Below are 25651 nucleotides of genomic sequence, written 5' to 3'. Positions count from 1 at the left end.
TGGTGGCTTTTCACCCCCTCCCCGCTGTGTCCTTCCGGCTGCTGGTGGACGTGGCGGGAGTTTCTCGTAGGGGCCGCCCGCCTGCGTGTTTGGTGGACGGCAGCCTGCTTTGCTGGGGCCCCAGGAGCGGGGTTACTGTGCCAGGGCGTGGGCGGCGGTGGGGAGACAGATGCTCCCAGTTTCTCCAAGTTGCACAAACCTGGTGAGCGCTCAGGGTACAGGGGTTTCCCGGCCTGGTCAGCCCGCCGCCTGCCTCCTGCTTCTCCCTGGAAGCTGGCTTCTCGGGTGGGCCCCGCCAACCTGGCAGACACAGCTCGTTTCAAAACATTGGCGGCTGTCCCACTGGGAAAGGAAGGCCGCCGACGTTGTCGCCTGTCGGCTGTCCCCAGGCGGGCGGTACTGACAGCTGACCGAGGCTGGAACTTGCCCCACGGCTGGGATCCTGACCTGGTGCTGGGTCTCGGTGGTTGGCCCGGCCGACTTGGGGTTGCAGAATTGTGTGGGCTGTGGTCGGCGGATCTGTTTGGGGAATCGGGGGTCACACGTCAGGGGCAGCAGCCTTCAGGTGCCTCCTCACTGCCCACTGGCCGGGCACTGACGGTGAGGGCTGCAGGTGAAGGGGGCACCTGGCCTCAGCATCGTTCTTGGGGCTGGCGAGCGGCTCGGCTGGGGGCAGGTCTGGCTGGCCCGGGTGTCTCCCCGTGGGGCTGCCCCGTACAGTTGTTCAAGCTGTGCACAAGCGTAGGGAAGCACGCTGCTCAGGGCGAAGCTCTGTCCCAGCGTCCGTGGGGCCTCGGCTTCCGACCACTCTGCCTCCTGGTCACTGCTGAGCCCGCGCCTCGACGGTCGGGGCCTCTGGGGCAGAGGGAGGGGTGACTGTCTCCCAGCACCCTGAGCTGTAGGCTGCCGTGCCTCCCCTTCAAGCAGAGGTTTGATCAGGTAGCAGGAGTGTGCCCACTCGAGACGGTTTGGAGAAAAGACGCGGGTCTTGGTCCCGGGGACCCAGGAAGGTTCTGAACAAAATCCAGGGAGGATGTGCTGCTTGCGGAGGGGGAGTCTGTGCTGGCCCCAGCTTCCCCCCCCGCCCCGAGGCCCCAGGTGCCCCAAGTGGGGCTCCCGCAGACAGACGCCGCCCAGTTGAGCCCGTCAGAGGGGAGCTCTGCAAGGTGGCGCATGTCCAGGCTGCTGCTTGGGGCTGTCGTCAGCAGGCTCCTCGGCCAGGTCCACCCCCTCGGGCCGCCCGAGCTCACACAACCCCCGTGACCATGGGCGAGCGCGGTACCTGGGACGAGCTGAAGTTCTGCTGTGTAGTAAAATCTGGGGGTCCCCTGTCTGGCCTGCCCCAGATTCAGGGCCCTGGGTGCTCTCCGTGGCTCTCAGGTGCGGTGGGGTTTGTGTCGGGGGCCTGTGGGCCATGGGGCCTCGGCGGGGGGTCATGTGAGGGGTCTCCTCTGTCCCCAGACTGCAGCCCAGAGCAGTGCGGGGTGTGGATGTGCACACGGCCGAATCTCGTTGGGCCTGGGTGTGACTCTCGGGGACCCCAGGACCAGGCCCTGCCGGCAGCTCCAGCCCTCAGGGGCCACTCTGCTGCCCGCCTGCCGGGATAGATATCCCACCGGGCGGTGACGTTGGGCGCTGGGGGTGGGGGAGGGGGGACGCACCTCCACCCCTCGCTCACAGGCGGCCCCGCCCCTCGCGGGAGGAGCAGCTGCCGGCCAACCTGGCTGCAAATGGGTGACTTCCTCCCAGCCCCCCAGGCCCCGCCCTCTCCTCCCACCCCACGCACCACCACGACCCTGTGCCCCTGCCAGGAGCTAAACCAATCCCATCCTCCTGCCACCCTACACACCACCCCCTTCGGGGGGCAGCACGTGGGGGTGATGCTGAGGGTGGGGCTTCTTTTGGAGGTGATGGAAATCAGATAATGGTGTCGTTTCCACAACGCTGTGAATGTGCCCAAAACCACCGACCTGTATGCTTTCAGCGCCGGATCGTAACTCAGTTCTTAAAACTTGAAACGAACGCGTTCGGTATTTTGAAAATACAAGCCTTCTTCAGCCACGCCCTCGCCTGTTCCCCACTCTGCCAGGCCCGTCCAGCAGCTAGGACGCCCGCCCTCGAGCACGCAGGGGGCTCGCAGGGAGAACTTCGGGCCTTTCTGTGCACCTCGGGGCGTCTCGTGCCCACCCCCTCGCTCAGAGCCTCACGTGCAGCTGCTGCCTCTTGTGGGGCAGGTTCAGCAGGCCCCTCACTCACCCTGCGCCCAGCGGCCCACATCAGCCCCGGTGACCCGGGGTGTCGCGCACGGCCCCCAGCTGCCGTGGGTGTAACTCGTCGAGCCACACTTGCTCCGCCCCCGGCTCTTTCTCCCATTGTGGGGGGGAGGCTTGCGGTGAGCAGCATGGGGCACGGGAGGCCCTGTCCGTGGGTGGGGGTGGGGAGGTACCGCCCAGATCCCAGGCTGGGGCGGGGCGTCCGCAGGAGCCCATGTGCCCCTGCCCGGCTGCTGGGGGCCGGGGGGCACCCGCTCAGGCTGCTGTGTCCTTCTCCCGCAGGGTCTTCACTGAGCAGTGAGTCGTCCCCCGTCTCCTCTCCGGCCACCAACCACAGCTCTCCAGCCAGCACGCCCAAGCGCGTGCCCATGGGCCCCATCATCGTCCCCCCCGGGGGCCACAGCGTCCCTAGCACGCCCCCCGTGGTGACCATCGCCCCCACCAAGACCGTCAATGGCGTGTGGAGGAGCGAGAGCCGGCAGGTGAGTGTGTGGGGAGGGGGCTTGGGGGGGGGCCGGATGTGCCACAGGCGCTGGGGAGGCGGCCTCCCGCGGAGCGGGGCTGGGTTTCGGGGTTGAAATCCCCTGCCCCAGCTCACTCCCCTGAGCTTGTCTTTTTCTCTGCAAAATGGTGTAAGTACAGCACCTACCTGGAGGGTCTGTGTGATTCAAGAAGATTCGTGGGCGTTAGTGGTCTTGGGCTGCCAAAACGAGCATCACAGATGGGGGCTTATTTAAGACAGATTTATTCTAGAGGCTGGAGGCCCAAGTTCCAGGTGGGGACAGGGTCAGTTTCTCCTGAGGCCTCTCTCCTCGGTGTGTAGGCGGCCGTCTTCTCCCTGTCTCTTCCTGTGCTCTTCCTTCTGTGTGTGTCTGTGTCCTAATCTCCTCTTCTTACAAGGACACCAGTCCTATTGGATCAGGGCCCATGCTCGTGACCTCGTGTTACCTTAATTACCTGTTCAAAGATCCTGTCTCCAAATATGGCCACTTTCCGAGGTCCTGGGGGCTGGGACTCCAACATAGAAGTCTTGGGGGACAAAGTGCTTAAAATGGTGTTTACACGTCCTAAGCACTAGATAGACAATAGCTGTTATGATTATTCTCTATTGCACAAACAAGGAATCGAAATAGCGAAAATACCAGCCCGTATTTTCACAGATCAGATTTCCTATTTCTGTCTTAATTCCCGCGCTTGGGGGGGTGGGTCCCTGGTGTGACGTGGCTGTGCAGAAGGAGCTCGTGGCCTTGGGAGCTGCCCCTGCACCTGCCTACCTCCACCACCCGCCCCTAGCTCCGGTGCTCCCAGCCTGGAGGGGCCCTTCCTAACTAAGAACACTGTCCCTGTGCTTGTCTCCTGGATTTTTCTGGAGTTCCCAGAGGGATAGCACCACTTGGAAATACTAATTAAACCACAGAGAAAGTGTGGGGGGAGCGGGGAGGGTGGAACTCTCCCCTCGCCCCCCTCGCAGCTCTCTGCCCTGCTGGGGCGGGTGGGGGGATGGGCCCAGGGCCCCAGCTGGACATCACTCAGGGTCTGTCTTTTCTCTGCCCTGGAGGTGGGGGGAGCCAGCCTCCGTCCACAGAGGGGGCCACCCTCAGTCAGGTCCTGACCACGGAGCCCAGTGGGGACCCCCTGAATTCCTGGAAATAGGCCAGGGGACCGTAGCTTGACTCCCACATCCGAGGTGATAGACACTGCTGGGTCGTCACCTGCCCAAGGCCCCCGTGCCCGCCTAGAAGCTGCTGCCTTGGCTTTGTCGCTCTACCCCGAGTGCAGTTTGGAGGCAGGAGAGCCAGGGCAGGGCCTGGTGAGCGGATCCTGGCCAGAGGGGTTTGGAGATGCCCAAGACGCCGCAGTCCTGGTTTGAGGGAAGACAAGGGGTCTTCACCAGCATCTCCTGCCTCCAGAGGGGCCCGTTGCCACCTGGCGACCAGCCTCGACCTCGGGGCCCTAACCACCTGCGTCTCCCCTAACTCCCGGGGGCCCAGATGGTTTCTGATCCTGTTGCCACGTCCCTGGTTTGGCCCTGGCTGGTGACGGCCACCCACGGCCCAGATCCTCCCCTCTGGTCCTGTCCCCTGTCCCAGCAGCTGCTATCCAGACCCAGGAGCCTCCTAAGCGACCCCCTCCTGGACACTCAGGTGCCTTGGCCTTGGGCCCCTTCCCCCCAAGCTCAGCCCTCCTCGGGGTGGAGGGGGGTCCTCACTGCCTCAGAAACACCGAGTAACCCCCAGAGGAAGGGCCGCAGTGGCTCTCTGCAGCCACTTACCAAGGCGGTGGTTAATGAAACACTAGTGCCACCAGGGAGGGCGGCGGGAAGGGAGCTGGATCAGTGGGAGACGTGCAGCTCGTCGCCCCGGCACAAAGGCTCAGCAGAGAATTGAATCCGCCCGGGGAGGGGGAGACCAGGAAGAGCAGAGTAGTGAGGGGGGAGAGGGGCGTCCTGAAGTCCCGGCACGTGAGTCACGGGGGGCCTTCCCGCGCACCGGGGTCACCGGTATTTCCCAGGTAGCGGGAGCTGTGGAAGGACGGATGCAATGACAAATAGTCTGTTTTAAAGCTAACAGGGCATGTCTGCCCGGCTGCCTAGTGGAAACCTCTCTAATCACCAGAGAATGAAGGATTCTCCTCCCTCCCCACCCCCCCCCCACTCCTTCCTTCTTTCATCTCTACAGCTGCGCCTGCAGCCGCTGCTCAGAAATGAGAGCTGCCCGCAGATGTTCCTCGGGGCGAGCCCGGCCGCGGGCCGGCGCGGGGGCCTGGACGCCACCATCGGGGACCTCGGGGTGGCCGGCTGAGCCTCCTGGGCCCGGCCTGGTTTGGGGGCTGCTGCCCGGGCCCACCCCCCGTGACCTCGTTCCCAGGTGCCTGTCATAAGCTTGGCAGGGCTCCAGCCAGACGGGCACGTGGGTCTGGCTCTCTGGACCCCCTGCCTGCCAGCCCACCCCTCCCCCCGCCTCTCCAGCTCCTTGTTTGTCCTCGGCCGGGCTGGGAAGGTACCATCTGGCCAAGCCGCCTTCAAGCAGGGCTTTGTCCTGCCGAGGGTTGAAGGGGGCTTCTGGGGACGGTGTTGAGCTGGGGCTGGTGCGTTCGGGGCCCCTCCCCTGGGACAGGGGCTGCCTGGGGCCCCTCACTCTGCTGTTTGATTCAGCAAACAGTGCCGGAAGCGCGAGGAAGCGTGTGGTGGCCTGGAGTTGCCTGGAGCTTGTCCCCAGATTTTGTCCTTAAATCGAGGTCCCCTCGAGGACTTCACTGTCCTGGGCTGACGGTGGAGGCCCTTGGCTGCCGTCTTCCTCCTACTGCGGCCTGAGGGGAGGAGGGGCCTTGCTGCCAGCCTGGAGGCAGAGCCCAGGTCACCGCGGGTCCCATCACCCCGGGCATTTATCGGGGGAGCCGCCCTGGCACCTAGGGGGCCTCTGGCTGCAGCCACTGCGTCCCCGTCCAGAGAGCATCTGAGGGCCATGCCGTCCCTTGTTAGTCCATCCCAGACGTCGGGCACAGGGCCTCTCCACTCCACGGTGGCCCCCGTGAGGGGCAGCCCCAGAGCAGCTGAGGCGCCTCGTCGTGGGGGTCAGCGCTTGTGCTGGCCTGGCCCTGCGCCCGCAGAGGGAGGGGTGCGAGGGGGACACGGCATGCTGAGGACAGCCCCTTGGGTGGTAGTGTCGACGGGGAGCGCGAGAGGGTGGAGGGGGGTGGCTAGGAGGTGCGGCTGCTTGTGCGAGACCCCCGCTTCCCGTGTACACCCGTGCGCCCACCCCTGCTGCTCTGTGAGCCGCTGCTGTGACTGCACGTTTGACAGCTGGGGGAACCGAGGCCCGGGGCAGTTATGGGACCCGTCCAGGGTCTCCAGGACCAGACGGAGCCACCCCGCGCCGGACCCTGTGTAGAAGGCTCGTACTACCCGGGCGGGGGTCCCGGGCTCCCTGCCCTGACCCGGGCTTGGCGCACGCGCGGGTCCCACCCTTGGCCGCCGCTTCGTGGCCACCCATCCCGGGAAGGGCAGGTCGGAGTTCACGCACCACGAGGGCCCCGCCGTGAGCGGAGGGGCTGTGCCCACACGTGGGAACAGATGTGGCCGCTCATTAAAAGTCCCAGTCAGCGGCCTGTCTCCTCCAATTAACGATCACTGCCGCGGCGCCCACCCACCAGCACGCTTGGTAAACACGGTGACGGATGGGCCCCTCAGGCTCTGCGGGGTCACCGTCTGCTGGTGTGGAGGTGGAGGGGTTGCCCAGGGGGCTGCGCAGTCTGTCTCTTGCCCCCCAACCCAGGGAGTGAGATGGCTGGGGGTCTCTGCTGCCCCATCTCCTGACTCTGACGGGAAGGTTACTGGCAGAGTCAGGGCTGGAGGGACAGTAGAGGGTGTCTCCTTGGGGACAGACTCTTGTCACCGCCCCACGTACAGTGGTCATTCCTGGGCACGCGCCACGTCAGAGAGGAGACAGGGCTGTGGCCCAGTGGCAACACCGTGGGTTTGGGGTGGACGGACCTGGGCCCGCGCCCTGCTTGCGGCGGTGGGTCGGGGCGGCCGGGCCTGGCGCCAGGTGGCGGGCATTGTGCCATCTGGCCAAGGAGGGGCCGGGTTGTGGAGCTTTCGGGGCTCAGGGGAGGCCTGGGCCGAGATATCCTCACCCTAGGCTGAGCAGGGTGTCACGGTGACGGAGCCCCCAGACTGACTCCCACGTCTCGAGCGAGAGCCCCCGGCTGCTGTTGGCGCTCAGTGCCTGCTGTGCGGCCCCCTCTCGGCCGTGCGAATGACCCCAACGACAGAACCTTTCAATGTGTTGCGGACGCTCCTGTGGGCGGGCGTGCAGGACGTTCCTCCGTGTGGCCGGGGGTTCTGGGGGCCGCCTCCTCCCCCCGTCCTGCCTTGTGTGAGCGCTTTCTGGTTTCTCGGGGGTCTGCCTTCCCCGCCAGGCCCCAGGTCACTCTCTGTGTCCGGGAGTCTGGGGCAGGCGGGCCCACGGCCCTGCCCCCATCAGTGTGCAAAGGCCCCAGACAGCTCTGGCCAGTTGTGCTCTGGTCGGTGCCCCGGCCGCCCCGGGGTTTGTCCGGGGGACAGGTTGGCATGCCCTGCCCAAGGGCAGCAGCAGCTTCTCGGCCACGTCCTCCACGGGCATCGTGGGCCGAGAGGTATCTGTGACGTAGGCCGGCAGCTGGCAGCGCAGCTGACGCCTCGGCCCCTCGGGATGCCGGCACGTGCCTGGCGATCGGTGGCCAGGGGCTCCGCGTGCTTCTGTCACAGCCGCTGCAGTGCAGAGCTCACCGCCGGGGGTTGGGGGTGTGTGCGGGGACCACCGTCATCCAGCTCCCGCGTCTGAGTTTGGAGCAGCTGTGACCTGTCGGAGATCCGTGCTGGGAGGGCATGGGCGGCCCTACTGTGCTGTGTGCCCTGGCGGGCACTCTTCTGGACCCCAGTCCGATTCTGGGGCGTCTGTCCTTTCCTGTCGCCCAGATGTGTTTCAGTCCAGACCCCCCCATCATTGGAACCCGTGTCCTCCCTTCTTTCTGTTTCGCCTGCCACGCCGCTCATACCGCAGGTTTGGGTGGAAAAGCGTAAGGAAAGGCCATCTCTAGATCGTGCTCTAAAGCTTGAACCCTCCCCCCCCACCCCGAGTCTGGAGGAAGGCCTGGCTCGTCGTTGGCCGTGGTCGGAGCCGCCCACCCCTGCCCTGACCCGCTCTTTCTGTCCTCTAGCAAGACGCTGGCTCTCGGGGCAGCGGCAGCGGTCGGGAACGCCTCATCGTGGAGGCCCCGCTGCCCCAGGAGAAGGCAGGGGGCCCGGCCATCCCCTCCCACCTGCTCAGCACCCCCTACCCTTTTGGCATCTCCCCCAGCTCGGTGGTGCAGGACTCCCGCTTTCCTCCGCTGAAGTAAGTGCAGGTCGGGGCCCGGGGAGGGCACGCGTGCTGGGCTCTGGACCCCTGAGGCTCTGGCCGCCAGGCCAGCTGCACCAGCTGAGCCCAAGAGCCGCCAGATGGTGGCTCAGCCCCGGGCCGGCAGCCCCGTCTGCGCCTGCTGGCCGTTTCCATGCTGAGCCGACGGCTGGCTCTGCCGTCTGCCCGACCCTAAACCCCCAGTCGGGGGCTCCCGGGGCCAGGGGTCCCTCCAGGCCGCGGATAGCGGCCCTGCGCCCACTTGGTGAGGACGGCAGGGGGCTGGGGGGGCCCAAGGAGCAGCAGCTGCCCACCTGTTCCCTGGGCCTCCTGCCAGGACCTGTCCTTGCGAGGGAGGCATGGTGGAAGTACCGGGAGGTTGGCCCGTTTCCCGGCCTGGGGCTCACCTCCGCCTTTCGTCCTCTGTCCGTCCCTCCCGCAGCCTCCAGCGGCCCGTGCACCACGTGGTGCCCCCCAGCACGGTGACGGAGGACTACCTGCGGAGCTTCCGGCCCTACCACACCGCCGAGGACCTCCGCGTGTCCTCCCTGCCTCCCCTGGGCCTGGACCCGGCCACCGCCGCGGCCTACTACCACCCCAGCTACCTGGCCCCGCACCCTTTCCCCCACCCGGCCTTCAGGTGAGGCGCCCCACACCTCCCCACCCACCCTTGGGCAGACACTGCTTGGGGCCAGATTCCCAGGGAGACCCCAGGCGGCCGCCCCTCCCAGCCCTGCAGATGAGCCGTTAGGACTTTCCCCCCAGAGGGAAATTCTGTCCGAGCTGGCCTCGCCCCAGCCCCTCCCTCTCCCGCCATCGGCTCCACTGGTGCACTTACGCGTTAAAGCGCAGAGCGCAAGGTTTGTGTGCGACCAGGAAACCCCGCTGGAGACGGCGCTGGACCACTGCTCTACGTAGAAGCTTCCTGCGTCCTCTGTGACGGGTCGGCAGTTATGCTGTGGACCACCCCACCCCAGACCTGGAAGTCTCCTCACTTGGCCTGGGGTGGCCAGCAGGGCCTCGGAGCCCTGAGCTGTTACCATCTGTTGGCCTCTGGGAGGAAGGGGCTTTGGGTCTGGCTGTGGGTGTGGACCCTTTCTTCAGGGCCTTCGTGGAGGCTCTGTGGCCGTCCTGCCCTGTCCAGCGCCCCTGGATCAATAACCGTACCTGGCCGGGGCACCTGGTGGTAGGGCTGGGTCTTGCCTTTTTTCCTTTACGTTCCGTGTTCACTAGCCCCATCTTCTCGCACAGGATGGACGACTCCTACTGCCTGTCGGCCCTGCGGTCCCCCTTCTACCCCATCCCCACCCCCGGCTCCCTGCCCCCACTGCATCCATCAGCTATGCATCTCCACCTCTCTGGGGTCCGCTACCCGCCCGAGCTCTCGCACTCGTCCCTGGCAGCGCTGCACTCGGAGCGGATGTCCAGCCTCAGTGCTGAGAGGTAAGTCCCGTCCCAGGCCGGGTGTCTTCTGCTCTTCCCTCCCCGGATGGCAGAGCCTGGCTGGGCCGTTCGTGTGTGGCCAGGCGGGCTCCTTGGCCACTCGGGTCCTGGGTCTGTTCGCCTGCACACGGGGCGGTGACGGTGGGTGCTCTGAGCTCCTGGCCAGTGCCTGGCGAGGCTGCATCCTCAGAATCTCCAGCCCCCGGCCGTGAGCTTTCCATGGCGCTTCGGGAGTTGGTGCACAACTTTTGGTCTAATGGACTTTGAGTCTCTTAGCGCGTTAAACTAGAGTAGAACCCGCCTCACCTCCCGTCACCGTTCGGATGGGAATGCTGGCTTTTTCACGAAAACCTTGGTCTCGGGTGTCAGCTCCTTGCTTTTGGGGGTTCTCCCTAGCGGCCCGGCCCGGCCCCGAGCGCCCCCCGCACATCTCCCTCTGCTCGCCCCGCAGGATGCAGATGGACGAGGAGCTGAGGCGGGAGCGCGAGCGCGAGCGTGAGCGGGAGGCTGACCGCGAGCGTGAGAAGGAGCGCGAGCGTGAGCGTGAGAAGGAGCGCGAACGTGAGAAGGAGCTGGAGCGCGAGCGGGAGCTGGAGCGTCAGCGGGAGCAGCGGGCCCGCGAGAAGGAGCTGCTGGCCGCCAAGGCGCTGGAGCCGGCCTTCCTGCCCGTGGGCGAGCTGCACGGGCTACGGAGCCACGCCGCTGAGGAGCGGGGCAAGGCCTCGGAGCAGCTGACCCCAACCCGAGCAGGTACCCGAGAGGAGGACCGTGCGTGGGGAGCTGCGTGCTGGGGGGCTCCCCGAGGAAAGGGCCCTGCCGCGTAGCGTCTGCCCGCCGGCCTGGAGCAGATTCACACCATGCCTTTTGCAAGCTACGCGCCTGATGTCCCCGGACAGGGAGCTGGGGGGAGAGGCACACGACACAGAGAAGACAGATGTAGGTAGACAGCTGAAAGACTGTGCACCGTGGTAAAACGTGACATAATTCTTAGGAGGGGATAGTTTTAAGTATTTGTTAGCTTTAGTTTTTTTTCTTTTTTGCCGTACGCGGGCCTCTCACTGTTGTGGCCTCTCCCATTGCGGAGCACAGGCTCCAGACGCGCAGGCTCAGCGGCCATGGCTCACGGGCCCAGCCGCTCCGCGGCATGTGGGATCTTCCCGGACCGGGGCACGAACCCGCATCCCCTGCATCGTCAGGCGGACTCTCAACCACTGCGCCACCAGGGAAGCCCTAGCCTTAGTTTTTAAACATTTTATTTTAGTATACGTACGCGTAATCTAACTTGTAGCAACCGGCTCGGGTGATTCCCAGAGTTCAAGTCTGCTTTGGCGTGTGGGCGTGAGCCTGCCCCACACACCCACACCCAGCGTGTCACCCAGATGAGGCGAGTGCCCGGGAGCATCCATGCCCCTGGCTGTCTTGGCCCAGCCGCGGGGAGGCCCTTGGAGGGTGGTGCACGTCTCCTCCGGGAGGATGGGCAGCGGGGAGGGACTGAGCCTGGCGCTGAGATCCCGCCGTGACAGCCTTTCTCCCCCACAGAGAAGCTGAAGGACGCGGGCCTGCAGGCGCCCAAGCCCGTGCAGCACCCCCTGCACCCGGCGGCCGCCCCGCACCACCCCGTGCCCGGCCTCCTCTCCACCCACGGCCTCTTCTCTCTGCCGGGCAGCAGTGCGGCCACGGCCCTGCTCCTCCAGCGCACCAACGAGGAGGAGAAGTGGCTGGCGCGGCAGCGGCGGCTGCGGCAGGAGAAGGAGGACCGCCAGTCGCAGGTGTCTGAGTTCCGGCAGCAGGTGCTGGAGCAGCACCTGGACCTGGGCCGGCCGCCGGCGCCCGCGGACGCGGAGCACAGGCCTGAGAGTGCCAGGTGGGCCCGGGGATGGGGGCGGTGTCTGCACGAGGGAGCCTGTGTGTTGCCACTTGTCTAACCCCCGCTTTGGCCTGGAGGAGGGAGCGGTGAGGAGGGAAGGCGGTTGCTCAGGGGCGTCCATCCCCGAGTAACCTGTGTCTACAGCCTTGGCCCAGCTGCTTCCCAGCAGCGACGCTCGCGGCGCCTGAAGGAGGACGACGGAGAATTTTCATTCAATAATTATGTCCTTTCCATCTCTCTCTGCCCAAACTTTTTTTTTTAATGAGAAGGGGGACTCTCTTTAATTTTTAATCAAACAAAAAATTAATTTTACTGCTTTTGTAATTTTAAAAAATACCCGTTTTTCCAGCCCTGTTCTAAAAAATTTCCAAGAGGCCTTTGCACCTGTCTCTGGGACCCCTGGCTGCCGACACCTGCCTTGTGAGCTGGGCTCCTTCTTCTTACAGCTGCCCATGGGGCCTCGCTGCTCCCCGTCTGCTGATCTGGCTGTCACCTTGTGTCCCCCACCGCACCTTCCCTCCCTCCAGGGCTCACTCTGAAGGGCCGGGCTGAGACCCACACCAGAGGTGGTGGCGAGAGCCTGGCCAGGCCTGGGCACACTGGACCCCGCTCGCCTTCTCCGGGCCCATCTCCCTCAGCTTTGCACAAAGGAGCTTGGGTGGGAGGATTTCTGAGCCTCTTGCCAGCCCCTGGTGTCCACGGTGCTGGGTTTCTGGGTCGGAGGCGTTGTAAATGTCCACTTGTTCCCTCCGTCTTTCTCCAGCTTCTCGCTGACTGGTGGGTTTTTTTCTGTGTCCTGGGCATGGCTGGCCCGTCCAGCAGTCTGCATCCTGCCTCTGCATCCACTGAGGGGATTCGCTTGCTAGTTGGGTGTGACCGGGAGTGCACTGTGGCCAGGCCCCTGCCTGGGTCTCCTACCTCCTCCGGCCTCTGCTCCACTCAGCGTGGCCACAGCGAGGTCTGTGCTGCAGACGGTCCCTCTGCTTCTCTGGGCCCGTCCGAGGCTATAGAGGGGCTATCTCGTCTGCTTCTGAGCTGCCCTCTGTTCCTCTGGTCCTCGTCACACCCAGGGGACTGGGCGAGCAGTCAGCACACGTCCAGCATCTCCTGATAAATTCAGGGCATGCTGACACCCGAGGGTGGCTTCCTCTGCTTGGGGTTGCAAGATCCCAGCGCAGCTGTCAGGGCCTGTGTGCTGCTGTCCCCAGCGGGGGTGGCCTCTGCCTCGGTCCTCACCTGGCCTCGGTGGTCCCCACAGCAGCGCAAACCTGATGGTCTTTCGGGCCCCTGGGCTCCGGGTTAGAAAACCAGCCTGTAGCTGGCTACAGCACGTGAAATATTGCTTCGCTAACAGGTTTCATTCCTCTGCTGTTTACTTGAGGACTTAGCGCTTCTCGATATGGTTCCCTTGCGTATCCGCCCAGCAGAGGCGCAGTGGCCTTGGTGGCTCTGATTAGCCGGGCCCCTCCTCGGCCCGGCAGGCGGAGCCCTGGGAGAAGGCTGCTCACGTGCCTGCCGTGGCTTCCCCTTCTGTCCCCTCAGACCTTACCCTCGGTCTCCGTGGCAGCGTGGGGCTTCCCTTAAGAAAATAGATAAACTTTGGAGAAACAGCGGCCACGTAGTCCTCTGGAAGGTGAATGTTGTTTTAAGTGCACCGAGGAAAGAGGCACTTAGTTTGGCTTCGGGGCAAAGCTGCGTGTCTGATGGAAGGTCCTCTCCCTCCCTCCCTGTGTGTCAGGGGCGCGCGCTCCGGCAGGTGGCCTGGCTCCCTGGACAGGCCCCAGCCCGGGCCTTGAAGACCCTCTGGGCGTAGCTGCCGGCTGTGAGAGTGTCCACGGAAGCAGGTCTAGGCCGGGTGGGCCCCCGAGGCCGGCCTCTTGCTGCTGTCTGTGAGCACGGAGGGAGAGAGGAGGCCGGGCCCCCTCCGCGTGGCTCGCCTGGAGTTGGGATCACCCGGGGGCGGGTCTGTTCTCAGCGTGCTCGGAATTCAGGAAGCGGTGGCACAGGGTGAGCTGCTGTGAGGTCGCTGGTGAGAGACGGGCTCGAGCGGGTCTGGCCGGGCCGGGACTGTCTCTGCCCTAGACCCGCAGAGCCCATGTCGGGCTCCCTGTTCTCTCCAAAGCGGGCCTGCACACGCCTGCCGCGAGCTGTCCACAGAGAAGGCGGCGGAGCGGAAGGCCCGTCCTCCCTCCAGCCCTGGGACGTGGCCCAGAGGAGGCCTCCTGCTCGCCCCTCCAGCTCTGGCCGGCTCGGGGCTCCCGGCAGGCGGCCTGGGGGCCTGGGGGCCAGGGTGGCTGGCGCGCCTGGGCCCTCGCGGCTGATGGCTGCTTCCGCTCCCTTCGCAGGCCGGGACCAAACCGTCACGAGCCGGGAGGCCGCGACCCCCCGCAGCACTTTGGCGGCCCCCCGCCCCTCATCTCACCCAAGCCCCAGCACCACTCGGTGCCCACGGCCCTCTGGAACCCGGTGTCCCTGATGGACAGCACGCTGGAGACACGGCGCGCCCCCGAGGGCCACCCTCTGCACGGCCACCCTGCCCCGTTTGAGCCCAGCCGCCAGGCGGCCGTCCCGCTGGTGAAGGTGGAGAGGGTCTACTGCCCCGAGAAGGCGGAGGAGGGACCCCGGAAGCGAGAGGCCGCCCCCCTGGACAAGTACCAGCCGCCGGCCCGCGAGGCAGGGGGCCTGGAGCAGCAGGCCTTCCCCCCCGCGCCCGCGCACTTCCTGGCGGAGCTCGAGCCGTCCACCCAGACTGTCCTGGGCCAGCCCCGGGCCCCGCTCGCCCCGCCGGCCCCCTTCGGGGAGACCCCCGGGCCCCTGAAGCCGGGCTCGCCCTACCGGCCCCCGGCGCCCCGGGGCCCCGACCCCACCTATGTCTACGACGAGTTCTTGCAGCAGCGACGGAGGCTGGTCAGCAAGCTGGACCTGGAGGAGCGCCGGCGGCGGGAGGCCCAGGAGAAAGGTCTTGTCCCTGGTGGCCGCGCCCTCCCTCCTCCCTCCTTTTCTCTCCTCCCTCCTCCCTCCTTTTTCCTCCTCCCTCTGGCTTTCTGCCCCGGGGTCTCAGCAGCTCCAAGGAGCAAGTTCACTGGCTTCTGCCTGACACTTCTGGGAAGACAGACCTGGGCCCCTCGTCTGTCCTGCCACAGTGCGTGTTATCCCAAAAAGCCAAATTGTAGACTGTGAAAACAGTTCCACAGACACGCACATTTAATAGGTGATGAACAGAGGCCAGTAAGACGGTCTGAAATATTAACAGTGCAGCGTAAGGGAGAGGAGGCTGTCGAGAGGGTGGCCCAGGGCCCGGCGGGGACTCCTCTCCTGGGGCTGCCGTCCCAGTTGCAGGCGGGTGGGCGGCCTGGGGGCGGGGGAGGCGGGAGCTCTGGCTGCCTCTCCTTCCTGCTTCTGCACAGGGTGGGGTGGGACTCAGCCAGCGGCACCCTGGGTTCCCCAAAGAGCTACGGAGAACAGGCGAGCAGGCCCAGGGCAAGCATGGCTGTCCCCTACCTTCAACCCCTGTCAGACCAGGAGGGATCAGGGGTCCAGACCAGTTTCTTCTGCATGGTATTAAATTCCGCTTCTTAGCCGGAAGCGGGGGCCAAGGCCGAGCGAGTCTTGGTTGGTCTACGTTGTTGGTCTAGGCTAAATGTAGAGCCCCAGGAAGCTTTCTCTGCTCCACTCACCTTGTGAGAAGGCGGGGGGAGAGCCCCGGTGCCTCGGGTGCAGGAGTTCTGTTCTCTGCACAGGAGTTTGCATGTATGCTCTATACCTTTGAGGGGACGGGGACCTGAGTGTGCCTGTCGCCTCTCGAGCAGGAGGGAGTGGATGTGCACAGACAGCCTTGGGCTGCCGTGGACGTGGCCCCGGGCCTGTGTGATGAACGGTCCCCTGCTGGGGGATCGGTGCTGGCCAGGAGACCGCGTGGTCACTTGGGGTCTGGATCCAAGGGAAGCCTGGTGCCTGCTTTCTGCCCCCCACCTGCCAGCCCTGAGAAGCCTTAGGACTAGGGGTTAATGCACATTTCCACCTGGGGTGAAAGGAGTCTGGCTTTGGGGGTGCTCAAAGGGCGGTAGGGCCTGGCCTGCCAGGTGGAGTGCCCTGTGTGTGCTCACTGGCGAGTCGAGGCTCCCTGCCCAGCTGAGTAGATCCGTTCCACCTCCAGGATACTACTACGACCTGGACGACTCCTACGACGAGAGTGATGAGGAGGAGGTTAGGGCCCACCTCCGCTGCGTGGCCGAGCAGCCGCCCCTCAAATTGGACACGTCCTCCGAGGTATCTGGGGCTCGTCGCTGCGGGCAGGCGCGGGGCTGGGCTGCTGGCACTCACCTCGGTGCCTGCCTCTGGGCTTTCCCACGCTCGTTGGGACGCCGTCAGGGCCCTCCTCCTCCCAGGCCCGGCGTGGAGTGGCCACAGCACAAGAGCTTCGAGGACCCCAGGAGGGGCCCCTGGGTCAGTGGAAGCACGCCACTGCCAGTGGTTTCAAACTCATTTGTTTTCTTTCCCAATCTAGAAGCTAGAGTTTTTGCAACTTTTTGGCTTGACCACCCAACAGCAGAAGGAGGAATTGCTGACCCAGAAGCGGAGGAAGCGGCGGCGGATGCTGAGAGAAAGAAGCCCGTCGCCCCCGACGGTTCAGAGCAAGCGGCAGACGCCTTCACCGAGACTGGCGCTGTCCACCCGCTACAGCCCCGACGAGATGAACAGCAGCCCCAACTTCGAGGAGAAGAGGAAGTTCCTGACCATCTTCAACCTGACCCACATCAGCACTGAGAAGAGGAAAGGTGAGGCCTGGGTGCGGCGGGGCCTCGCCAGGAGGGCTGAGGGTCTCTGAGGAAGGAGGCGGGGCTGCGGGCTCCTGGCGGCATCCTGGGGCTCTCGGGCTTCCTCTCGGCTCCCCTCTGCTCTCACAGACTTGCCTCACTGTCTCCGCTGTCACACTTCTCTCTCCGTCGGAAACTTGCACGGCCCCCTTCAAAGCCTGTTTGCTCTTGTCTCATCCCGGGTGGGATTGAAGACGCGCTGATGTTCTGTGCACAGCCCACCGTGAGCTTGCTGGCTGCTCTTGGCCCTCGCCAGGTCTCCCAGCACGTTCAGCCCGCCCTGCGTGTGGGGTGGACGTGCGCCTTCCCGAGCAAGGTGCTCAGGCTTCTTGGTAGCGGGTGTTTTCTCTTGGCGGCCGCTCTCGTGGCCGCTGGGCAGAGCCGACAGCCACTGAGTGGACAGTTTGCCCTGAGAGATGCTTCCAGATCGCTCTGGCCACCAAGGGCCATGTCGGGGCCGACTCTTGGGCTGGAGCCCGTGGTGCGGTCTGAACACTTTCTGGGGCACCTGCTGCCTTGGTGTGCCGCTCACGCTCACTCAGTGCCAAGATGGTGGCACAGGTGAAAACGAGGCCTTCCTGGGGTGCGCACCCCCACGTTCCCCTTGCTGGCACTCGCTCCCCTCTTTCCAGAAGGAAGAGGAAAGCAGAAGTGCTTCTTGGTCATCTAGTTACTTTCACTTATTTCGGTAGCGGGGGTGTAGCATTCAGTTACTGTGTGGAACCAGTGAGCTGGCGTTCTTGCTTTCTCTTGAAGGGGCAGTGACACGATTACCAGGGCAAATCCCTGGGAACGCGCATAGTTTTGTTTGTAAAGAGAATCTTTGTGCCTGGCTTAATTCCTGGAGGAAGCCGCCGGCGATGTGGCCACTTAAGTTTCAGTCCGCGAGAGGCCCCTGAACTGTGTCGGGAATCTGTGGCATCAGATGTCACCAGGTCGGTGTCCCTTTTCCCTAAACGGCAGCCGTCGTGGGATTCGCACTCGCGTGGCAGGCGGCGGGGAGGAGACTGTGTCAGGAAGCAGCCTGTGCTTCCCAGGGTTCTGTGGGGCTCTTCGGGGTTGCTTCCTGTGTCGGAGCCAACTTTTTTCTCTTTTAAATAAGAATTCGCTCCCAGAAGCTCGCAGGTACCAGTCATTCGCTGCACACACACAGCTGTTCTCGAACACACCTGAAATGTTATGTAGTAAAAGCTGAGAGGAATCTGGGCTCGCTGTAAAGTGCAGTTTCTTCCTCTAAACCTAGCCTGTCCCCGTGGCTTTGTGTTTCTCGTTCTAAAGGACTCGCGCCTGCCGGTCGCGGCCTGGGCTGGACTCCTGCTCTCCTTCCCTCCCAGGAGTGACACGATCCTCTTGTTAATCTCGGGCTGCTTTTCTCATAGACAAAGAGAGGCTTGTTGAGCTGCTCCAGGCCATGAAGCAGAGGGCGCTGTCAGCAGCGGTGGCAGACCCGCTCAGGAACTCTCCGAGGGACAGTCCTGCTGGGTCCCTGAGCGGTAAGGCCAGCCCCATCCGCCACCGCCCGGGACTGTCCCGGGGGCTGCCCAGGGTCAGAGGCCACCACCCCAGGTCGTCTTCCTCCTGGACACAGCGTGTGCTTCTTTCTCTCCATCTCTCTCTCAAGCTTCCTGCGCGTGGGAAGGATCTCCTCGGCCGCAGCGCGAGCCTTGGCAGTCGGGGCTCTGAGGGTTCAGGGGGAGGGTCCCGGCTGCGGCAGACTGTGCCCGGTGGTCGGCGTGGCTCTGGCCGCCGTCCATCCGCCCAGCGGTGGCCCGGGTCTCAGCACCTGCTGCTTGGGCTCTGTGCTCCCATCCATCCACCCTCCGCCCTCCTCCCGGCGTCTTTGTCTTGCTTTTTCTGCCTTGCAGGCCCCTCCAGTACCTGCTTTCACACCTTCTGTCTCTCTCTCTTGTGGCTCTGACTCTCCTGCACTGTCCTGCTGACGGAGCAGGAAATCTTGTTGGTCTGGCCCTGTTCTCAGCTCTTAACTGGATCTTTCCGGTCGGGTCGGGCTACGTAACTTCCTGCCTTTTGGATGACTGGAAGCGACTTGCTTCTTTCTTCAGATTCTTCTTCTGCCTCTCAGATGCCCTCCTGGGGCACCTCTCAAGGATGGCCTTGCTGCTAAACACACCCCGTCTCAGACCACACAGTGCACACTGACCTTTAATTAAATGGCTCCGGAGTCCGGGTCCTTTGTCCTAGGTCTTCATTCAGTGTAAGCTCTAGACATCAGGGTTGGCCCGTTCACATTTGCAGGTCTTAACGTGTTCCTCACTTTCTGTCTCTAAAAGAACCAGCCACGCAGCAAGCCTCTCTGGATACGGAGAAGCCTGTGGGTATCACTGCTTCCTTGTCTGACACCCAGAAGGCCACGGAGCCTGGGAGACTGGAACAGCTCCGGCCCCAGGAGCGAGTCCCGGAGCCAGCCCCCACCAGCGGCGAGAAAGCCAGGCCGAGCGAGACCCCTGGGGGCAGGAAGAGCCTGAGCATGCTCCACTACATCCGGGGCCCCGCGCCCAAGGACGTCCCCGTGCCGCTGTCCCACGGCATCAACGGGAAGAGCAAGCCGTGGGAGCCCTTCGTGGCGGAAGAGTTCGCGCATCAGTTCCACGAGTCCGTCCTGCAGTCCACCCAGAAAGCCCTGCAGAAGCACAGAGGTAACGGGGCCGCCTGGCTTTGTTGAGGAGCGCCGCTCGGGGTGTGTGAGGCACCTGGCAGTAGAGGCGGGCTTTGCCTCTGAGGGTCCAGGGTGGGGCCTGAGAGCGCACCGCTTGGAGCGGGTGCCCGGGTGCTGCTGCTTCGTGGACCACACGTCAGGGAAGCTTAGCAAGAGAGGCCGTCTGAATTTAATAAGGCCCTTCGAGGAGGCTTTTCAGCAAAAACAGGATCCATGCCTTCTACAGCTGAATGATTTCCCAGCTTCCCCTACAGACTCACCTGGAAAGCTCCCTGTCCTTTGATAACTAGACCCAGCGAGCACTTTGTGTGACACACTGGTTGCTCCAGCCCCATGTGTGAGCCCCCAGATTCATGCCCCTTGGACATTTTGGTGGGAATCACTGCAGGTCAGAGAACAGGGGTCAGTACATTTCATTCCCGTTGATTAGAAAAGAATCCTCAGTGATTAAATCACTACTGAGTGTAAGATAAATTTCTGTACACTCTAGTAGCCAGAAGAAAGTATAAAAGAAATTTTACTCCTGCAACCTAGAAGAGCTGACTATTAGACATACAGCTCTGACGTCAGTATCCTTCAGGTAAATTAATGCTGTCAGCAGAGATGAAATGATACTCAAAGCAAAGGGCAGTGGTTTTCGCAGTGACCTTTGAAAACAACCCTCCAAGGCAGGAGGAGCGCTTTATGGGAAGTTTGTTGTGAATTTACTTGAACCGTATTTTTCCAGAAGGAAACGTTTTGACTGTGTGACTAGATCAAACCCCTCTGTGCTCCCCCCTAAGACACACCCACAGAGGCTTTTCGGTGGCCCGAGGACACATTTTTCCTGCCTCATTTCAACCATTCCCTGATGTTACACCTGTTTTGTCCGGACTTTAAAGTCACCCAGCCCCTGACAGTTTGGGCCGTACCGGTCCACTGACTGCCCGAGGCTGCTGTCCACGCGGGGAGGACCTTTGCGCCTATTAGACCACCAGCAGCAGGGCCACAAGGCAGAGCGGACCTTGTCTACACAGGCCCCCGCCAGTTAGCAGCCTCGTGGTAGCCGGCAGGGCACGGAGTGTGTTCAGGGACTGGAGCGTCTGCATTTCCTGACGAGCAGGGGCAGATACTTACTGAGGGCCCACTGTAGACCAAGCTCAAACCCACAGTTTCACAGAACACGACTTCGGAAGCTCAGGGCCTAACACAGCTGAGCTCGTACCCGTGGTGCGATTAATTGAACCTAGGCCTGCTGCTGTCTTATTTATTTTTGGCTGCGTTGGGTCTTTGTTGCTGTGCGCGGGCTTTCTCTAGTTGCGGCGAGTGGGGGCTACTCTTCGTTGCGGTGCGCGGGCTTCTCATTGCAGTGGCTTCTCTTGTTGCAGAGCACGGGCTCTAGGCGTGCGGGCTCAGTAGTTGTGGCTTGTGGGCTGTAGGGCGCAGGCTCAGTAGTTGTTGCTCTGCCTGCTGCCGTCTTTACGGCTCTTTTCAGCCCTCCTGATGGTGCCGTCTTCGGTCTCCGAAGGGCACAGGCCTCACCATGCTTCGTCTTGTCCGCGGCGAGACCTCAGTCACGCTGACTCCGTCGCCTGCCCCCAGCACAGGTCCCCATGGGCCCTGTGATGAGCCGTCTTCTCTTCCCCAGGAAGCGCAGCTGTGCTGTGTGCAGAGCAGAACCACAGCATCGACACCTCTGTCCACTACAACATCCCCGAGCTGCGGTCCTCCAGCCGGCTGCCTCTGCCCCAGCGTGACGGGCAGCAGGAGCCCCCCGCCGGGAGGAAGGGCCCCCTGGCACAGGAGGTGGACCCGGACTCAGAGGAGGAGGAGGACGACGACGGAGAGGACGACGACGAGGACCCCCCGAAGCGCAAGTGGCACGGGATCGAGGCCATCTTTGAAGCTTACCAGGAACACGTAGAAGGTACGCAGGGGAGCGGGAGGCAGGCCCAGGCGAGGGGCCCGGGAAAGGCAGGGAAGGAAAGCTTAACAGGCCAGTCAGCACCAGATTTTGTCACCGGGCTGGGGACTAAGTCATGGCACTAGCTCTCAGGGTTCTCAGGGTCCCTGGGCCACAACTAGGCAGAAACACCGGAAGGTACGTCTCCGTCAGCCGTTTCACCTATTTCCAGAACCGTTCCTCGGGCTTCTGTGGGTGCCCAGGCTGGCTTACAGGGGCAGTTCCTCACGGACAAACGTGAGGCCATCCTCACTGGAGGAATTTAGGCACCAGGCGCCCGTCCCCACTCAGCGTGACAGCGCAAACCTGGGCCTGCTCGCCCTCTGCTGTCTTCCATGCAAACATTGTATCAGTCCTGACGCTTGTGGCTACGCACAAGGGTCCTGGAAAGTGCAAAGCTGCTTCATTTAGCCGAGCCCCACGTGGCCAGGCTGCTCAAGTGTGCAGCATCTGGGCGACGTGGTGGCGTCCCCCACGTGCTCTGTGGTCCTCCTGGACTAGAGCTTTGTCCAGGAGGCGAACCCTTGTTGGCCACCAGCATGTCAAAACCCAGGCCAGTGCCAACCCCAAATTCTGTTTATTACCATATCATACAGGAGTCTTAATTTTTATCATGAATATCATGATCCTTTCAAATATTTTAAAACACGCCAAGTACAATCAAAAGGAATGCCAGTGTCAAGTCCTACATTTTATTTACTCTTTATTGACGTGTATAGTTGATTTACAGTGTTGTGTTATTTTCAGGTGTGTAGCAGGGATTCGGTTACACATTCGGTTCGTTTCCATTATGGGTTTATCACAGAACATTGAAATATAGTCTCTGTGCTATATACAGTGGGACCTTGTTGTTTACCCTATTTTATGTATAGTATCAACTCCTACGTTGTTTCCTTTTCTCCTTCAAATGAAGCCCTCGTTTTGAGTTTATTAAGTTCATATATATCCGGAAGGATATGTGTTAATAGCATTCCTTTTTATTTTAACACAGTGAAATGTATCCGTCTTTTCTGGGTTTATTTTTTGGTGCCTTGTTGGAATTCCTTCCCTACTCCAAGGACATGGTAACAAGTGCATTTCCTTCTAAGTCTTCAAGTTCTGCTTTTCTTATGCGTAGAATTCATTTCTGTGGATGGAGTAAGGTAGAAGGGTAACCCTTCTTTCCCACCCAGACAACCAATTATCCTGGAGGTTTATGGGGTACCCTCTTCCCCATGGGGTGTGCTCCTGGCAGGCAGTGTACCCCCCACGTGCCCAGGCCTGTCTCTGGGTGCTCCCCTGGCCTGTCCCTGTGTCACTGCCGTAGCGTTGCAGCTCCCCATTGTCTGGAGTAACTCACCCTGACTTCTGACAGCTCAGCTGTTCTTGGCCCTTGGCTTTCCCTGGTGAATTTTAGGATCGCCTTTTTTGTTCCACCCAAAAAAACGGTTAGATTCTCAGGTACACGGAATTGATAGAGTTGGGGAAAATGGCCATCTTTGATGGTGATGTTATCCCACCTATGAATATGGCGTTACATCATTTTGGCTCCGTGAGCGGCTGACCTTCCTTTTATTAGATCTAACTGTAGGTATCAGTTGTCACTGGGGATGTTTTAGTGTTCGTCGTCCCTTATTCTTTCGATGATCATAGATGATCAGGCCTGCCAATAAAAAGTTTCATTCTTTCCTTTTGAATTTTGTATACATTTCCTTTTTCTTGTCATGCTGCATCGCCTAGGATCATTTGTAGACTGTTGAACAGGGACACCCGTGGGGCTCTTTTCTGTGAAACTTTACAAGCGCTCCAGTAAGTTGCTGCTGAGTTTTCTGGTGTGTGGTTGTTGAAAGTCAACTAATGTATTCTGTAGATTTACTGAGATGACAACCTTGTTTTTCACCTCTTGATGTTTTCTGATGTTGCTTGTTTACTCCTTGCTGAATTTGATTTGGTAGTACTTCTAAGATTTTTAATTTATATTCTTAATTGGTATTAGATTGATTTTATTGTACTTTACCCTGCTATCATGATTGTTCTAGCTTCTCTAAAATCAGTCAGGTAGCCTTCCCTGGCTTCCACTCTCTGAAACACTTCATGTAAAGGAGGGATTTCTTTTTTTCATGCCCAGGAGTGGGATTGCTGGATCTTACGGTAATTCTTTTTTTAGTTTTCTGAGGATCCTCCATACTCTTGTCCATCGTGGCTGCACCAGCTTATACAGGAGGGCTCCCTTTTCTCCACACCCTCTCCAGCATTTATTGTTTGTAGATTTTTTGATGATGGCCATTCTGACCAGTGTGAGGCGGTACCTCGTTGTAGTTTTGATTTGCATTTCTCTAATAATTAGTGATGTTGAGCATCTTCTCGTGTGCTTTTTGGCCATCTCTATGTCTTCTCTGGAGAAATGTCTGTTTAGATCTTCTGCCCTTTTTTTTTGATTGGGTCTTTTTTTTTGATGTTGAGCTGCAGGAGCTGTTTGTATATTTTGGAGACCAATCCCTTGTGGGTCTGATTATTGCAAATATATTCTCCCGTTCTGTGCGTTGTCTTGTCATTTTGTTTATAGTTTCCACTGCTGTGTAAAACCTTTAAGTTTTAAATTCAGTCCCATTTGTTTTTTATTTTCATTACTCTAGGAGGTGGATCAAAAAAGATCTTGCTGTAGTTTATGTCAGAGTTCTGTTTTCCTCTAAGAGTGTTATGGTATCTGGTCTTACATTTAGGTCTTTAATCCATTTTGAGTTTATTTTTTGTGTCAGGGAGTGTTCTAAATTTCATTCTTTTACATGTAGCTGTCCACTTCTTATTGAAGAGACTGTTAAAGCAGGGATTTGTTCTTGATGGTTTGAAGTCACTCTCCTGTTAAAACCAGGCTCAGTATCTTTTGGAAAGGCAGAGATTTTACTTTAAAACTATAAATTTTTAACAGCTTAAAAGTTTTCATATCTAACCCTTATCTTTTTATCTTTCTTTTTGAAAAATGCATTTTAAGGCTATACATTTTCTTTAATTACTTCCTAACCTGTATCCCTTAAAATTGCCTTTCAATGCTAGATCCTTGGTTCTCATTCCACTGGGTTGGATTTACTTTAGTGATACTTAATGTACTTACCAGCATGATGGAAGGGCTGGGAGCAGTGTGGTCCAAAAGGAGAGGACTTTGCTGGCAGCTCTAGAGAGAGGGGAACACTCGCCAGGCCTGTGGCCCCTGCATACAGGAAATGTGTCAACATCACTTGTCTTTTCAGAGCAAAATCTAGAGCGGCAGGTGTTACAGACGCAGTGCAGGCGGCTGGAGGCCCAGCACTACAGCCTCAGTCTCACGGCCGAGCAGCTCTCCCACAGCATGGCGGTGAGTCCCAGGGCACCACACGTGGGGGAAAGGAATGAAAATCGGCTCCTGGGGGGTTTTCTTAAACACATAATGCTTATTTTTGTTCAGCCTTTCGAGTCTGGGTTCAAGAGCACCCATACAGACAAGTTTTGAAGGGAAATTGTGCCCTTGAGAGATGAAAACAGTCTCAGCCTAAGGAGGGAAGCGTCGTTCATTTGCAGACTATTGATCCTGGAAGGGTGACGATGCTGTGTATATATATCGCCTGTGTCAAGTCTCCCCCTCCTGTGATTTGCTCAGGAAGATGGAGGGAGGAAAGCTCTTGAAGTGCTAGTCGGACTCCCCCCGCAGCCAGGCTCAGCCCTGCTGCGGCTGTGCTTCCTCCCGTCCACGGGATGGGGGCTTGTCTCAGATCGGGTCTCTTGGCCAGTCCTGAAGCAGCAGGACATAAGTTTTATAGCGGCAGGACTAATTTTTCAAATCTCAGCGTTGAAGCTGAGACGGCAGGAGACCCTGTTCCTATGAGCGAGCGCAGGTACTGTAAGAATCCGAAACCTCGGGGACAGTCAGAGCTGGTTCAGAGTGCTGAAGGTCGGCCTCCAGCACATTCGTGCATTTCCACACACACGTTTCCTCAGCATTCCACACATACGTTTCCTTACCGCGTGAAATGAGTGCTTTACGTGAATTTCTCTCTCTCTCTCTCCAGGAGTTGAGGAGCCAGAAACAGAAGATTGTTTCAGAAAGGGAGCGACTCCAGGCAGAACTGGATCACTTACGGAAGTGCCTTGCGTTGCCTGCAATGCATTGGCCTAGAGGTTACTTTAAGGGATATCCTAGGTGACGGTTTCCCTTGCACTAGGCCGAACCTATAGTATAGAAATATTATCTATTTTATTACCTTGAATATTTAATATTTTTCACTGGGAGGTTTGAAGCTTAAAGAAATGAGAATGTGCCACATGCATGAAGCAAAGGATTCCAGGCTCCAGAAGAAAGAACGAACTCGCCTTGACTTCAATGCAATTGAATCGCCTTTGTAATTCAGCGAGCAACCCCTGTAGAACACCCAGTTTTTTCTTTTTAAAGGCAGTTTTATTCTTTCCCCACGTCATGATTTTTTAATCTGAAGATGAAAGGCTCCATTACCAACACTAAAATCCAATCGTTTCTAGCCCCTGGGTGTGTAGGACTGGACCGGACCGTCGGTGTTCTGTCTTGGTTGCCATGTGACTAGGCCTCGAGAACCCAGGTGGTTCTGGCTGCAGGGGGTGGTGGCCGGTCTCAGTCCTCCCCGGGACTGAGACCTACCTTCAGTGGAAGGGAGGTGGGGTGCATTTTTAAGTAAAGGGCTTATTTCAGTTACTTTTTCTGCAAAATTTTCTTCAAAGCAACAGGTCCTAGGAGCACACAAAGCAACAGTGCTGAAGCCTTACCCAA

General features: G+C 60.3%; 1 protein-coding gene across 6 annotated transcripts in view; it reads left to right on the top strand.

Moving 5' to 3' along the window:
- The window catches only part of GSE1 (Gse1 coiled-coil protein), a 473992-nt gene extending 448922 nt beyond the window's left edge, over positions 1-25070 (top strand). For 5 of the 6 annotated variants that reach the window (XM_079907158.1, XM_079907156.1, XM_079907159.1 and 2 more), the window contains 14 exons: positions 2556-2755; positions 7974-8149; positions 8595-8792; positions 9404-9595; positions 10047-10345; positions 11135-11459; positions 13808-14421; positions 15619-15731; positions 15970-16240; positions 17659-17772; positions 18571-18936; positions 20584-20862; positions 24126-24229; positions 24921-25070. In XM_079907158.1, coding sequence (XP_079763284.1) covers positions 2556-2755; positions 7974-8149; positions 8595-8792; positions 9404-9595; positions 10047-10345; positions 11135-11459; positions 13808-14421; positions 15619-15731; positions 15970-16240; positions 17659-17772; positions 18571-18936; positions 20584-20862; positions 24126-24229; positions 24921-25055 — 3386 coding nt within the window. In that variant the 3' untranslated portion in view covers positions 25056-25070. Of the gene's footprint in view, positions 1-2555; positions 2756-7973; positions 8150-8594; positions 8793-9403; positions 9596-10046; positions 10346-11134; positions 11460-13807; positions 14422-15618; positions 15732-15969; positions 16241-17658; positions 17773-18570; positions 18937-20583; positions 20863-24125 lie in introns of all 6 variants that reach the window. The other variant, XM_079907157.1, reaches the window with a different exon arrangement.
- Positions 25071-25651: the final 581 nt, after the last annotated feature.

The sequence above is a fragment of the Stenella coeruleoalba genome (assembly GCF_951394435.1).
Source record: "Stenella coeruleoalba genome assembly, chromosome: 20".
NCBI classification, from domain to species: Eukaryota; Metazoa; Chordata; class Mammalia; order Artiodactyla; family Delphinidae; genus Stenella; species Stenella coeruleoalba.
Note: the sequence above shows the minus strand (reverse complement) of the source record. Positions and strands in the feature narration are given on the sequence as shown.